At 44.0% G+C, this 12,928-nt stretch overlaps 1 protein-coding gene across 37 annotated transcripts in view; it reads right to left on the reverse strand.

Annotated features, from left to right (window-relative positions):
• TCF7L2 (transcription factor 7 like 2) overlaps positions 1 to 12,928 on the reverse strand; it is a 192,289-nt gene that overhangs the window by 116,672 nt on the left and 62,689 nt on the right. For all 37 annotated transcript variants that reach the window (XM_074339028.1, XM_074339027.1, XM_074339031.1 and 34 more), the window contains one exon: positions 2,069 to 2,170. In XM_074339028.1, the coding sequence (XP_074195129.1) occupies positions 2,069 to 2,170 (102 nt within the window). The remainder of the gene's footprint in view (positions 1 to 2,068; positions 2,171 to 12,928) is intronic.

Below are 12,928 nucleotides of genomic sequence, written 5' to 3' on the forward strand. Positions count from 1 at the left end.
GCCTAAGTAGTAGCAACTGTTATGGGATTTGGGGGGTGGGGTGTTAGAAAGAAGGAGGGCAACCATGTACCTCTCTCCCAGTGGACAAATCCTCATTCTTGCACAGGTGTATGCTCACCACTAAGGGCCCACGGAACCTCCATGACAAACCCAAGAGGGGCTGTGTCCACTCAGAGCCACTTCGAAGAATTGCATCTTTCTCTCCACTCTCAAAGGGGAAAAGCCTCCAAGAGATCTTAAAGATAACATCCTTTCTCTGCACATATAAAAATGTGGGTGAGTCCTGCCAAGCATTAACAACAGCAGAGAAATAAATTTCAAAGCCTAGACCCACATTGGGAAATTCAGGGAGGCCGCAAAAGTGAAACAGACAAGCTTCCTCATTTTACCCTTGAGGACTCTGTGACTATCACGCCTTTAAGAAAATCTTGGGGTACTGTTAATACACTTTTTTTACATGGCATTCGCTTTTCTAGGAGAAAGCTGCATCAGAACCCCCAAGCCAACAACTTCTCTACACCTATAACACTGTCCCTGATGATGACCTGATTTATAGTAAGCAAAACAGAACCAGCCACAGAAAGTCACTTTTCTCTCCCTTAGGAGAGAACATTCCACAAGGCCCTGGAAAGGGAGCCTTGGAAAGAGAACTGGGTCCAGCCCTTGCTCTGGCCACTAACACAGCGTGTGACATTGGGCAATTCAGTTAAGGCATCTCTGGGCCTGTTTCCTTTTCTGAGAGCAGGTTGAGCCTAGCTGATCTAAGGTCACTTCCAGCCCTGAAACCTTGGCACTACAAGAACATGTGTAATTATGAGCATCCATTTTATTGTGGGGTGGGAGGGAGGAGAAAGCTTCTGGAAAATGTCAACCTTCCTACAACAAAAATTTGTAAGGCATTTTCACAAACAATGGCTCAAGATGTGGCTTTGAGGAAATAAATTATTTTGTGAAACATATACACACTTACAGAGATATTTAATATTCCTACAATAGAGGCATAATTCATTAAATAATATATACTCAATTATAGCAATCTACAAAATAAGGAGGCAGTTAGCCTGAATTTTGACACAATGCATCTTGTTATTTTTCTACTGAAAAAAATTATTTTGCCATTTTAGAAATTACAAGTAACACAGAGGCAAAATATATTAATGGATAACAATTTTGTGATACTTAAATTAAAAATACATGAATTCTTTCATGCTTTTGCATAATTCTACCTGTCATGGATTCGTTACAAAAATGTCTTCCATTAATTATTTCAAAAGTCCAGCTCATGATATAAATGTATAGAAGAGAATATTATAATAAGGCTGAGCGATCTTCTCAAGAGGTTAATTTATAAATTCCACTTTCAGAGTCTACAAAACCCTTAGAAAGTGCATTAAAAATATATGTAGACACACACGTTATGTTGTAGTCGCTTAGTACTACAAACAAATGGTTCCTATTCTAAACCCCCACATTTTCAAAGCCAAGGATGTACAGATTAAATTTAATTTAACCCTGTCTAAGTTCATTTCTTGGATCAATCAGTCAGCACAGAAGAAATTTTTCTGATGTGAGTGTCTAATGTTCCTTTCCAACAATTAAGATAAACTGGGGAAAAGAAAAGAAGGTCGCAAAGTCTCAAACCCAGGGCTACCCTTTTGAGTTTTCTAATTCCCTTCGCTGCAACTCACCTCCCCTAAATGACTTTTTCAGGAAAAACTTTGTGTTTTGTATTTTTAAAAATTGCTTTGATACCTTGTCCAGTCTTCCCCACACCATGGAGGTTGTGCCCTATTAACTGGAGCCCACGAAGCTAGATTCTAACCCAATACTAGGAGGAAAGAGTGGTGGGGAATTTTCCAGGTAGATAATAATCACTAAGGTCCAATAGGAGAAAACAAGTACCTTCTAGATATAAATCATATCCAAGAATATACCAAACAAAATATTTTTAAAGAAAGAAAAACTGATAAAAAAAAAAAAAAGAAAAAAAAGGCTGTTGTCAACAAAAGAACGTTTTCTTCATCTCTGCCCCAATAAAAGAAGCAATTGCCTTTGCAAGGTCACTTACCACAATGTGTGCCGGTGATGGAGAGCGGGCATCTTTGAGGGCTTGTCTGCTCTGGAGGGTCCCTGCCTGGACATCAAGCAGTGGCCATTTCATCTGCAGGTACTGGAGGGAGCAAACAAAACGAACACGGAAAATGAATTTAGAAAAGAAATGCAAAACAACTCTTGGGGTACATGATACATGCATCAGAAAGTGGAAAACTTAAAACCATGCAAATAACAGCGACAACAGAAAAATCATGCAACACCAACAGGTTCTTCCGTAGAGTTCTTATTCAACAGGTACATGTACACAACATCAACATTACTGGCAACTACAGACGGTTTCAGACAAAACGATTGCATTAATATGAGCTCGTTTAGAGGGGAACACTGGGGAGGGGGGAGACAGAAGAAGGAAAACAGAGCTTTTCTGAAGGAAGAAAGCCAACACCTCAAGCCATGTCCTAGGAGATGCTGAATCTGCTCTTTCAGGAACCTTCATTTCTAAAAGGCCATCATCCTTCACTTTAAAGAAAGCTAGGTAGACATGTGCAACTGTCCTCTAATAGAAGTTACTCCAATAAGGTGAGGGTGGAGTTCTTCATCCAACCCAAAAGCTTATAAAACAAAACCACTTCTTGGTAAGAGATGCACAAACAGAGCACGATGAAATTTATACATTCATCTCAAAAGGCCAGAGAAATTCTTAAATATGGACAGGTTTACCACGGAGAGGAAAACAAAGATATAATAAGCCCACTGTGTATACCCTGCCCTTCTCTGAGGTAGAAAATGAAAATATGGCACCGGAAGAGGGAGCTACTTCTATCACAAGTGGTAAGGCAGCTTTCAGGGGGACCTGAACAATCAGTTGACCCAACTCCCCATCATACAGATAAGGGAAACGGAGGTAAGGTGGCTTGTCTGGTCACAGAGGATTTAGTACATGTAGGATCAACTTCCTGGTATCTGACTTTTGTTGGTGACGTTACACAATTTCACTCAGGGAAACTTCAGACAACCAAACAAAACTCAGACACAATGCTAAGATTTTAATAAGAACATCAATAATGGCCCTTGTACCTCTGAAGGCCAATTGATTAAAACATCAGTTAATGCTTAGAGAGTACATAAGGAGCCATCTTGCTCTTTTCAGAGACCTAGAGGCTGGTTTTAATATTAACTCTACAAAAAATTTTACTTGGTGAGCACTGATTAAAGCTTGCTTTGTGCACAGCCTTCTCACGAAGCATTATGGGGCGACAAAAATGTCTGCCCTCAGGGAGCTTAATGCACGCGTGAGGAAGCCAAGTCCTACACAGATGTGTCAAGATAGAATGGGGTGAAGCTGCGGCAGAGACTCATGGAATCGCGCCCAGGGAATGCCAAGAGAGAAGGAGGGATTTCTGAGAAAAGTGACTGGGGAAAGCTGCACGGAGTCTTAAGACAGAAAGATTTCAACAGAAATAAAAAGGATAGCAAAGGGCAGTCCAGAAAAAAAGGAAGAGTTTGTTCAAATCTCATGTGACAGAGGAGGGCCAAAGCCATCCACAGGCTTTTCCATGGGCTCCTCAAAGATAAGAGCTGTCTGGCGAATAAAAACCAAACTCAGTTACACGTAAAGCTGGAAGATCTTAACCCACGAGCTACCTGCCAAAGTACACAGTCATTTTCCCAACCCAGACCGATACAAGGCTGGAGGGACTTCTGCCTCTTCAGAGCTTTTACCTAGAAGCATCCCATGGTGAGGAAACCTGGTTCCCGGTTCTGGTACCTTGCCACAAGACCTTGCATCGAATCCCTTTGCTTCTACGGACCTTCAGTTTTTCATCTGTAATCTGAAGGGCTTGTCCTGTCTGTGGTTAAGAATGGGTGAGGGGCTGCCCCAAGCACTGACGGATTTCTAGGATTCTGGGCCCTGAGACAGGAACTGCCAGCAGATGCTCCCCTAGTCACCTTTATAATCAAACCATTTCCAAACACCTTGCTCAGGAGTAGTATCAACCCAAATCGAAAACCCCTGAAGTGAATATTTCCATGGTCGCCCTCAGCCCCATAACCCAAGCCAGAGAGCTAGGGGAATCTACTTCTGCCCTCTCTTATCCGGACTTCTTCCCATTCTCACTTGCCACATAAATATATGGGCCTCACTGGTCAAAACCACTCAATAGAGTCATTTCCTTGAGGCCAACCAAAATGAACACCCGCCAACAGTCACCTCTCCATCTCAGAAAAACCTGTGAAGAAACATGCCAAGCAGAGTCGACACTACCACACACGTGTAGCTCATGCTACCCTCAGTGGGTGTGTTAGATTAATGGACAAGTTCTCATCTTTGACCATCTGCAAAACTGATTTGATTGCGTGCAAGTACCAGCTCCATAGACTTCGGAAATGTAGGCTTTCTTTAAGATGACAGACCTGCCCGGAGGACCCCACCTACGAATTATCATACCCATAATGCAATATTAATGTGGAGGCTTATAATTCTTACGTTACATAAAAGCTTCATTGTGTGCCATATCCAATCTCCGCGGGCTACCTGCACCACATATTTTTATGAGCCTACATTTCAGCGCTCCAAGCCTACAATACACATAATTTTCAATTATGTTAGGGCAGCCCAGGATCACTGCCTATATAACATTACTGGTTGGAGGAAATGAGACTCGGCCCCACTGCCCAGAGAGAGCTAACCAAATCCAGATGGTAGAGGAAGGCAGTCCCAATCCCAATGGTTTGCTCGGACTCTACAGTGACAGCCCCACCCTCTCCGTCCCAAAGCAACTTGATCCCACCCATCGACTGGCTGGGTCCCCCCGAATAAATGCCCCTCCCTGGGATCTTAACTGGCATTCAGGCTGACAAGGTTCCTTTTGGGGAAGTAAGTATTATGTCAGGATTTTTTAAAGGAAGTTATTAACCTCCTCCAAAAGTGATGGATTTCCCAGGTCTCTTCATCTTCTACAATTGGTCCTTATTAATAGAGAAAATAAATAAATAAAGGGAAGAAAAAGGAAATTAGGTACTATTATAGCCTAGAGGAAAATCTTTTCCTTCCTGGAGAATTTAAGCAGCAGGAAATTCTATTCTGTTGGGTCCTAAAGGAAGACCTGAAGAAAGAAGCATCTCGGATTTACGAACCAGTTGGAAAGCCACACCACATTTTCCCAATAGTTTAACTTCAGTTTTATATCCTTTTTGGGGAAGAAGAAAAAAAAGTTCCCACCATCCCACTATAAAAACAACACTGGGCTCCAGCTCTCTTCCTCTTAGGCTGCTCAACATGGAAATTATGAATTGCCTACAAAAACATTAAACTTTTCAACAAACTGCAATCAAATGGGGCTGTGGGAATTCCTGCATTGAAAACTGTTGAAATGGAGTCTGCTCGACTTTCATTTTGTTTTGTTTTGTGTTTGTTTTTTTTTTAAAGGCCATCTCCTCTTAAGTGTTTCATCCTTTGTTTAATAATAATGTTCTGCTCACGGCCCATTAGGTTTTTTTTCCCCAAAATCATATTTTATGATATGTCTCAGGGAACTTAAGCTTTGGACCTGTGGACAAAGTCTCAAAATATATACAATACCATTGGCCTAAAAGGAATCAAGGCAATTTAAAAGGCTGTTAAATTGTCAGCAAAAAGAAAAAAGTACACATCTCAAATTTCTCCTCCTCCAATCCCCCAATAGAAAAAAAGAAAAGGCAAGTGGAGAGAGGGTTCTCCCAAACCAGAAGACCCCTCCAGGATCTAGGTGGGCCTGACAGAACCCGCTCCCACGAAGGCACCCCCATCCTTGTAAACCCAGCCTGGGTAGCAAGAATGGCATGGAAAAGGCTGCTCAGAGAAGCTGCCACCTGAGGGCTGCGGAGGTCTTGGTACAAACTTAGTTTCTAAACAAACAGGACAACGACGATGAGAATGACGAAGATTGCCAGGAAACACCACATCCTTGATAAAACACCAAAGCGGCTTCCCGGCACCACTTCCTCTCAATCCCTCCATTCCACAGATGGATGGGCAAGCGGAGTCCATCCCTTTATTTATTCAGGGCAGGGTTGGCCAACTTTTTCTGTGAAGGGCCAGATAATAAATTATCTTTGGCTTTGCGACCCATTACTGTGCCTGGCCTAACCACATAACTCAGCCAATACGTGTGTGTGTGCTTGTATTATGTCACGGCTGTGTTCCAATAAAACTACTTACAGACACTAAAATTTGGATATCAGATGATTTTCCTGTGTCAGGAATTATTCTTCTCTGGATTTTTTTCCAATCATTTAAAAATAGTAAAAATCATTCTTTGCTCACAGTCCACACAAAAACAGGCGGCCAGCCAGCTGTGCCCGTGGGCTGTATTTCGCCATTGCTGGCTTAGGGAATAAATGGGTAAAGGCCTAAAGAACATGTCAGAAAGGTTCACACCTTCATCAGGACTTCAAGTCCAGACAGCCAGACACAATCACATAGGACAACATGTTCGGTGGCCCCAAAACAACACTTTGGATTGAATCATCACTGGCAGACTCCAGTGTTGGGGGCAAAGTTTGGAAAAGAATCTGAGCTCTCTGGCCATGACTCCCGGTCATGAGGTCTCACCACTCGACCACAGCCTCATTGAAATGATGACCCCTCCGTTCCAAAATAGAAGTTTGAAAATCCCTGAGCAATTCTGACTGGAAAGGGCTCACGTGTTTCAAAGTCCTCACTCACTTCCCAGGAGACGCTTGGCAACGTGTCACGTGTCATCAAAGCACCAGAAAGGAGTACCAGAAAGTTCTCGTGTCATGGGTGATATACCCTGTATGCCTTGGGATCGACTTTCTAGGTTCAGCACCTCCTCTCTCAAGGGCTTTCCAACATGTACAAGTTTCACACATCACAAAACTGGAATACAACCCACGCTGTGCCAACGCTGTCTGCCACCAACAGATGGTATTAGGCACAGGCTCAGGCAGAATGCAGAGTTCAGGACAGGAACAGGGTGGCTGAACAGACTTACTCTGGAGTGGAGATGAAACCAGTCTCTTCCAGAAAACTAGCTCCTCCCGAAAACCTACCACCCAGAAAAGGGCTGATTTTATAACTTGTGAAGGTTTTGCTCCCTTCCCCTGCCTGCTAGATAGACATCCTTTACCAAAGCACAAAAGCAACAACAACAAAAAACAGCTTTTTCGATCCAAGCTATTTCTCAGTAGGGGTGCTTTTCCCTGGAAAAATTCATCTTACAAGAATTCAAATTAATTGGAAACCATCCTCATGATAGATTTCAACTGCTAAGATTTCCTAACTCACAGTGCCAGAAAGTTGTGCATGTTGTTTCTTATAAAATGGAAAGTCGCTCCACTGCCTAAACATCCAAAACTGAGAGCTAAGCCGATCATGTCCAAAGTCGTCCATCTTTCCTCCCCTGCAAGGTGACTTGCTCCCACCCTCTGTGGGCAGCCTCATGGTGGCCCTCGCCAACACTACGACAAATGTGTGACTGGGAAGGGGTGTAATGACTACGAGGTTCACATCACTGGATTTCACACAAGGTCACCGGAGCCACTTATCATAAGAAGAGGAAAAAAACAAAGTCTTAGTGAGACAATAGGAAGCACAAGCACGAATGCCAACAGCACATACACAAGTCTTCAGGAGGGGTTCATACTGGGGGGCCCATCTCTAATACACAGCCACACACATGGGCCTGTAAAAGAATCGGCCTGGCCAGCTCTTTCTGGACCGACTTCATTTCTCAGAAATGGAAGATGGAAAATTCAGCCCATCTTCTATAAATAAGTAATGTTGCCCTAGGGGTCAGGGAATCCCAATTTATCCCAATGGTTAAAATAGAAGACGTTGTGATTAATTTAATGATCTGTCCTACTCTCCGAATCATACAGATACCAACAGGTTCCCAAAAGTTGGCACTGATCACACGTACCTAACAGTAAAACGATACGAAATCATTTCAGAAGTCCCCAGAATCCTGCAGGACCCTTCGGGCCACCACTACAAAATGTGTGACTAACCTTCCTGCAGATGCAGAAGGTATAGGAGATTAGGCTGCTTTGTCCTAGATTAAAACATAATGCAGGAATTGCTCCTTTTGAAAATTCCACAGAGAGCCCAAGATAGAGGCTCTACTTAAAGAGGCTTTATTTGCCTATAAAGCATGACTGCATAGAGAAAGAAAATTCAGGAATGTATGATTTCTGCTGGTTGGGAGTATTTACTATCGTTACCAAGGAAAAGAAAACCAAAGACCTCAGAAGGCTGGGTACACTCTGAACTTGGAGAAGGAAGAAAGCCACAGAAAAAATTCAGTAAGATGTTAGGATTGACTTTTTCATCTTTAATGAAACCAAACATAGCAGGCACTTGGAAATGTTTCCCTTAAAGTTGTCCTATTTTTCAACATAAAAGAAATATGGGAGAAAGGGGGGCAGGATATCAAGGCACCTGTGTAAAAACAACAATTTAATAGTTTTACCCCATCTCTGTGCGTTAGTCATTATACAATTTTTAAATAAAACCCTTACAGTTAACCTTTTTCTTACTATACACAACCATCTAAAGGGTCCTAACAGTATCGCTTCACATTTATGCAACATATTTTGGAGTTCATAACCACATTCCCAATAACCCTATGAAGCAAATGGTCAGAAATTACCAGTTAACATTTGACCAGGGAGGAATCTAAGGCCAGGAGAACAAGACCCAGCTCGCCTGAGGTCACGGGGTCAGCTGGCAGTCAAGTACACAGGGCTCCAGACCACCAGGTGTTCCTGCTTCATCCCAATGTACCTTAGAACTTCCTCTACCTCTCCTGGTTTTCTTATCAACTGTTGGGCATCCTTGCCTGTACCAGCCAGTGCTCAGTGCCTCAAGGGCATGGCTGAGGGGACATCTCAGGGTCCCCAAAGGAATCAATCATCCTTCTGCAACATCTAGCATCTCTCTTCCCCCCCCCCCACCCCAGTCGCTGGGCAAACCATTCAATTATGTTCCTCCAAGTCTACCAGAAAATTATTTCTACCAGAGCTACAAAGCAAAACAAGCAAACAAACAAAACTCCAACAGCCAGCACTTGAGATTCCCTGTTTTCTCTACCTGGCCAATTATTCAATACCCCTGTCACTGAGGTCTTTTTGCATTTGCCATCTCAGTGGTTCTTCCGGGGAGGTGGGTAGTATCGCAGCTCATAGAAGTACGAGCTGGATAGAATTTCATCAGGCCCTTCCTCTCACACCCAGACGGGCCCCTGAGGCTGGGGCCCAAGGCCTTCCTTCCACCTTCCCCAAAAAGTCATCTTAAAATTATGACTGTGTGCTCCTGGGAGGAGCAGCAGGGGAAGGAGAGTCCAGGCCCAGCCCTGCCACTACCTGGGCCATCGCTTCACTCCTTCCCTGGGCACCCTCTTCCCCACTCTGAGCCTAAGTGTCTAGTGTAGGAAATTGGGGAACATGATCTCAAAAACCCCTTTGGACTCTAACACATGAATTCCTGCAGCATTTACAAAGCATACGCTCTGTGCCCAGTGTGGACTAGATATTCTGAGACCTAGAAAAGTCATCTAAGACCCAGTCAAGAGAACCATAAGCTAATGAATGGTACAGGGACGAACACGAGGATTTCGTTCATGCTGGTGACGTGGTCCCAGTTCCCAAACCTCGCTGGTTTGCAGCGAGTTTTCTCCTGGCCCACCAGGACCTGCTCAATCAAACTGTCTGGAAGGGGGGGGGGGGGGGGGTTCCTGCATTTTTTTCTCAACTTGCCTGGTGATTCTGATGACCAGTCGTTAGCATAAATTGTCAGTGCTGGGGCCGTGCCAGTAGCGAGCACGCTGTATACTTGCAGATCCTATATTACTTCCTCAAAGGCTCTTTTAACCCTCGAAATTATCATTACATCCTTTTTAGGTGGTCAAAGTAGACAATCTCCAAGCCCATTATAACAGAGAAGAACGTGAGGCAAAGAGAAATGAAGTGACTTAGCCATGCAGCTACGAGGGATTCTGAACCAGAGTGCAGAGCTTCGGGATTTTGAGGCCAAAACTCTTTTTTTGAGACTCCCAAAAAAGTCCAAGAGGAGTAGGTAATGGATGTCCTCCATGGAAGAGCAAAAAGATGCATGAGGCAAAAGAAATGGTGCAGCCCCCATCCTCACGGGGGGAGAAGAGGGGGAATCAGCCTCACAGACAGATCTCGCTGTCACGACCAAAAGCAGCCCAGGACTAGCCAACCCCAGTCTTCGGGCAGCCTCAAGACAGCTCCTCCACAAAGGGCTGTGGATTCCAAGCAAATGCCAGCCCTGCTATAAGCCCCCAGGTGTCTCTGAGCTACAGGTCACAAGACTTGAAGCCCCTGGAAGCACTTGAGAGGAGGAGCCCTGGCCCTCCCATCTTGCTCACCCCGTCTTCAGCCTCCAGCCCCCCCCCGATGGTGACTAACAAATGATGAACTGCTTGCACGCCACTGTAGGAACCTCCCGTTCAGAGACAGACCAGAGACGACCTACCTTGTGGTCACCACATTTTTTATTACCGCGTCTTATAAAAAGGCCAAGTACAGCCCAGTTAATTGCAATGCTTTCGTGACCGCCTGCTTCTCTACAGGCACGCTCAGGTGGATACAGGCACCTGCGGACCAGGAAAATAAGCTGGGGGACATGGAGCAGCTCAGGGACCGAGTGTGGGCATCACCAGGCGCTCAGTGAATATGGACCATACTGGGATAAGGGGCACCAAGTCGCAGCTGATGAATGCAGACATAAAATGCGGCAAACCCACACAATGCAATACTATTATTTGGCAATAAAAACAGGATGACCCTTGAAAACATTATGCTAACTTAAAATAAGGCAGACAAAAGAGGTCACATATTGTATGATTCCTTCTATATGAAATAGCCACAATAGGTAAATCTATACAGAGAGTCAATTGGGCACTGGGGGGAAAGCGGGGGAGAGGGTGGAAAGTAACTGCTAGTGGGTACAGTTTCTTTGGGGGTAATGAAATGTTCTGGAAATAGATAGTACAGTGTTTACACAACCTTGTAAATATACTACAATCCACTGAACTGTATACTTTAAATGGGTGGGAAAGAGACACACACAGTCACGGATACATACATCATGCCATCATGCATAAAGAATGAACTGAAAAACAGGTGAACCAATTCTTTAAAAAAAACATTTATACCCTCCAAAGCTTCTTGGGAAACAAGCAATTTCCAAAAGTGATTTTGGTTGGTATTGGATCTTGAGGAGAGACCATTTCAATGACATGGGAACGCCAAGACTTCACGAAAGATGGAAAGAACACAGTCTACCCTGGATTAAAATGCTGATGAAGAGACACAGGAGAGAAGACAGAAGTGTGTGATGACTGTTTCAAGGCACAGAGCTAAAAACAAATCAAGTGGGGCCACTGAGTGAACAGAACTGTACAGTTCAGAAGCCTGACTCCTATAGACCACTGTCCGATGCCTCAGGCAGGTCATGTCTCTGTACCTCAGTTTCTCTGTCTAGAAACCGGGCATGGAAAGACATGGAAATAACCTAAGTATCTTGGATGGATGACTGGATAGGAAGATGGGGTGCCTGCACCCAATGGAATGTTACTCAGCCATAAGAAAAGATGAAATCCTGCCGTTTGCGACAACATGGATAAATCTTGAGCGTATCGTGCTAAGTAAAATAAGTCATCCGGGAAAGGGCAAGAATCATATGATTTCACTTTTATGTGGGATATAAAACAGAAAGCAACAAACAGACAAACAAACTCATAGACACAGGCCATAGCAGGATAATTACCAAAGGGGAAGAGGGTTGGAGGAAGATGAAGAGGATAAAGGGGGTCGAATTTATGGTGACAGAAGGAGACTAGACTCTGGGTGGTGAGCACACGATGCGACATACAGATGATGGATCATCTATAATTAGAATTGTACAGCTGAAACATATAATGTTATTAACCAATGTCACCCCAATAAACTTAATAAATAAAAAGGACGTATGTTACATATAAAAAGGGGGCGGGGGGGGGTGAAAATTGCTCTCTGTCTAAAATCTCCCGACTGACTTCCTCACCATTTTTCCAACCTCAAAGGATAAGCTGTGTAAATGAAGTAAAGAAAAGGAGTTATACAAGGTCCAAGACAGTTAAAATGTGCTATTTCTTCCTCTAACTGCACAGGGGATTTTAAAAGCCTGAAGTTACAGGTCATCCATGTAAGTTGTTAGAGATGTAGCCATCAGATGGCCTTTGAGAGGAACAAAGTCAGGGGGTAGCAGGGCCCCGGTGACTTGGAAGGGTTATTTTAAATGCACAAATCACCAGATTGCAGCATATATTAAAATCAAGAACTTTAAAAAATTCCCTTCTTTCTCCAGGCCAGGAGCTCTCAAGAATTGAATTTTTCTGATTAGGTGTTCCTTCCTACTCCATATGTCTTCCCCCCGTTCCACAACAACAACAACAACAACAACGAAACACTTGGCAGTCAATTAACGTGCTTTAGTCAGTGCACGAAGGAACCAAATGCAAGACAGACCTGGCTCATGGCCTCAAACTCGAACTGAAACTGTGAACCGCACTGTTTCCTTTTTAGTTTTTTTCTCCTTGTCACCTCTCAAAGAGGCCAGTGGCTCCAGCAAGGTCTCCCCGTCCAAATTTTTATTGTCCAATTCTAGCTGTGACAAGCATGGGGAGATGCTTCGTAACACGACACCCAGGAAGCCAAAAGGTCAGCAGCGCCTCTGGTTAATTTTGCTTGGGGAAGAACAAACCCCAGAGCCAGGGTGAAGATTTAGTGAGGCTGACCTTCTGGAGGCCCCGACCCCCCTGCACACAAGTCCCGCTGCCTCAGCCAGAAGCAGCCTGCCACTCAA

The sequence above is a fragment of the Rhinolophus sinicus genome, linkage group LG07, assembly GCF_036562045.2.
Source record: "Rhinolophus sinicus isolate RSC01 linkage group LG07, ASM3656204v1, whole genome shotgun sequence".
NCBI lineage: Eukaryota > Metazoa > Chordata > Mammalia > Chiroptera > Rhinolophidae > Rhinolophus > Rhinolophus sinicus.